Source organism: Cuculus canorus, chromosome 28 (genome assembly GCF_017976375.1).
Source record: "Cuculus canorus isolate bCucCan1 chromosome 28, bCucCan1.pri, whole genome shotgun sequence".
Taxonomy (NCBI): domain Eukaryota; kingdom Metazoa; phylum Chordata; class Aves; order Cuculiformes; family Cuculidae; genus Cuculus; species Cuculus canorus.
The window spans coordinates 2,524,900-2,528,023 of record NC_071428.1 but is presented as its reverse complement, the minus strand read 5'-3'; the positions used below and the strand labels follow the sequence as shown (position 1 = coordinate 2,528,023).

Genomic DNA, 3,124 nt, shown 5'->3' with positions numbered 1-3,124 from the left:
CCTAAGATCTCATCTCAATCTCCCCTCTTTCAACTTAAAACTATTCCCCCTCCTCCTATCACTGCATTCCCTGATAAAGGCCCTTTCTAGCTGTAATAAATTTTCTTGGGCTTGATTTACCCTGTCCAGACAAAAGAAAAACTTTTTCCACAACAGAAACATGAGTCATCCTCCTTTGCAAATTGGCATGAAGTTATTGGCCCAATATTTTCTGGACCTGATGACTTGCAGAGGGACCTGTTTCATCACAGACAAGCTGGAAGGGGGGGATGGGAGAAGAAAGAAGCAGAGGCAGACTCAGAGTATGATGCAACACAAATTTAATGAGGCCGAGGAATGGAAGGAAGCAATGTAAAGTGTAAGGAATACATTTCCATGGTCCGCTAAGGACCGTACCCACTCATCCCTCTCACAATGATGTGCTCAGTACAATGAGATCTTTGTTATTTAAGCGGACTGTGTCAATTCAGTCATGCAGAACAACTTCTAGTAATTACATGTTTTACCTAGCGACTGTCAAATACAAAAAAAAAAAAAAGCATAAGAGACCAAGACATTCAATCAGAAATATAAAGTAAAGCATAACAGAAAATCGGACAAGCAAAGGCTTGATTTCAGGGGATGTCAGGCTCCCACTGCTCTGCTAATTTCAGGTGGAGCTGTGGGTATCTAACATCACTTCTGGAAACCATGGCCATGAGCTCAGTCCTGTGTCGGGTCATGCTTCAGCATTCCTGGTTGTTTCTCCATGCTTGCTCCTCACACTTTAGCACGGCCCATAGAAGCCACTGCGGTAGGAGTTGTAGCGACGGTAGGGTCGGCTGTAGCCACTGCCCAAGCCCGGATAGCCAAAGCTCCCCAATCCCAAGGAGCTACCAGTGGAGATGGGCACTCCTCCAGCACTGAGAACGTTCCCCACAGCTGCAGATGCTGAAGATCCCACAGTGGTGTTCTGGGGGAAGGAGCTGAGGATCGGGCCAGGCAGGGTCACCACCACCGGAGAGGGCTGGATCACCACTGTCGAGTCCTGGCACTGCCTGACACAGGGCTCGTTGCAGCTGTTGGCGAGTGGGGTTGGACCACAGGATGTGGGTGGACACAGGTCATAACAGGACATGGTTGTGGGACGCAGTAACTCTGAAATGCAACAAATAAATAAATGCAAATAATTTAAATAAAACTCTACTTGCATACGTGGAATTCTTTAATAAGGGGAGTAGATAACAAATTGCTACGTATTGGCATGGGGAGCAAGATGATATTTTTCACCAGATCCAGAGGAAGTACTTTGTCAACAGGGCTGAGTTTGCATTTTCTTTAAGGAGACATCTAGGGAAGGTGACACTCTCAGTCAGGAACTTACCCTGAAGCATCTGTGGCTCAGCCAGGAACCAGGGGACACGCTGGCTCTCAAAGCCTCTTTGTTGACATTGCAAAGCATCCTACCACACACGCTGCCCTGGGAAAAGGCACGTTCAACACTTTCCCTTGTCATTGTGGCTGTGTGTGTCCTTGGGAAATGGAGGACGATTCTGCAGCCTTCAGATGAAGGTGCTCTGCCAGCACAGGTAAGACTCAACTTGTTATTCCTCACCCAAGGCTTGCTTCTTTGCTAAACAGTCAATAACGACAAACATCCTACCTAATTCTAATACAGCAAATAATCTTTCCCGTGTCTTTCCTATCGCTTCGTCTCATGCATGTTCCATCTTGGAGGTCTTTTGTCCCGGTTTTAGAAAGTGGGAAATAGAAGCTTAAGCACGCAGCTGAATTCAGGAAAACTTCTATTTTCGTGTATTGCTATTAAATATAAAAATCATCAGCAGATTTCAGAGGCTACAGTGCAAATCTGTCCATAGTAGTTTAGTGGCTAAAAGTCGCTCCTTGCCTGTGGAATAATGTCAAATTGAGTTCCAAAGACAGGCAGGGACTGATGAATCCTTTCTATGGGGAGAGCTTGTGACCCAGGACTGCCAGTACTGGCCAATATCCCTGTCTTCTTCTGCTCTTCTGGCCTTAGTTGAGTTTTCCATAACTCACTGCTCTGAACAGACTCAAGAATTCACCACGAATATTTTATGTTCAGGTACAGGACCAGAAAACTTGTTTGGATCCCAGAACTGAATAAGTAGACCTGACTGGCTAATTGTGACCCCGTTCAATGGTTTTTCTAATTGACCATCAAGAGAAAACTTCTTCTTTCCTATGAAAACCCCTTCCTTCCTCAAAGAAAGAAGCCGAATGTGTACAAATTAGTGAGGAAAAGCTACAAAATCATCAAGGCGACAGCTCAACATACAATAAATAAGAGAATAATTGGGTTCGGACTTACCTTATTCACCAAGGAAGGCAGGAGAAATGGATGGAAGGACCTGGAGTTGCTCAGATTTTTATACTGAGTTCCAAGTTGCCCAACAACTCAGGGCATCCTTTGTTGCATGAAGATATTTATGAGCCACTACTGATTACATGGGGGGGTTGCCTTCTCTATTTGTGTTTATTCCTGTTTCACTTCCTTATCTTGCGGCATGTATATCTGACCACAAGTTTCTTTCATCTTAAAATATTCCAGGCTAGGTTAATTTATGGGAACACTGGAATGATTAAATCAGAAGAATTTATTCTGCCTTCAAAACCCTTTTGGATCTTCCTGGCGTCATTAAATGAGATTAAGCATAATTTACATAATGCAGTCCCTTGCACCCTCTTCTGCAAGGTAAATACTGTTGGAAATCATGAAGAATTGCAGCTTTTGGAAGTCAACCCATGAGTGCTTGTAGTCTGGAGATTCAAGCTGCTTTCAGGGAAAAGAGAAGAGACTTGATTTTTTTCAGAAAATGGTCAGGAATGCACATAATTTTCACCCAAAATGAGAGAAGAAGCACAAGTACTGCTAAAAAAAAGGACACTGAAGAGCCCAGTGAAGAATGGAGAGGAGGTAAGATGTTATAGCTGTGTACAAAGGCTGAGCTGTACTGGAAAAACACATAAGATACTCTTTATTTAACATGGAAGAGGAAAAAAGAGCATTAGCAGTCCAGTCTAACAGGATAATATCAAATTATAGCACTGTAAAAGAGTCTGAAGCACAATTCTTATCAATGCAGGATCTTTCCTGGCTGTG

The 3,124-nt window shown here is 43.6% G+C and overlaps 1 protein-coding gene across 2 annotated transcripts; it reads right to left on the bottom strand.

Annotated features, from left to right (window-relative positions):
• Positions 1 to 303: 303 nt before the first annotated feature.
• Positions 304 to 2,485, bottom strand: LOC104066218 (feather keratin 2). 2 transcript variants are annotated; one of them, XM_054050810.1, is made up of 2 exons: positions 2,333 to 2,485; positions 304 to 1,137 (listed from the first exon to the last, which is right to left on the bottom strand). In XM_054050810.1, the coding sequence occupies exon 2, from the start codon at positions 1,115 to 1,117 to the stop codon at positions 767 to 769; it is 351 nt and encodes a 116-aa protein (XP_053906785.1). In that variant the 5' UTR covers positions 1,118 to 1,137; positions 2,333 to 2,485; the 3' UTR covers positions 304 to 766. The 2 variants fall into 2 exon arrangements, with proteins under 2 accessions (XP_053906785.1, XP_053906784.1); XM_054050809.1 differs by lacking the exon at positions 2,333 to 2,485 and adding an exon at positions 1,364 to 2,278.
• Positions 2,486 to 3,124: the final 639 nt, after the last annotated feature.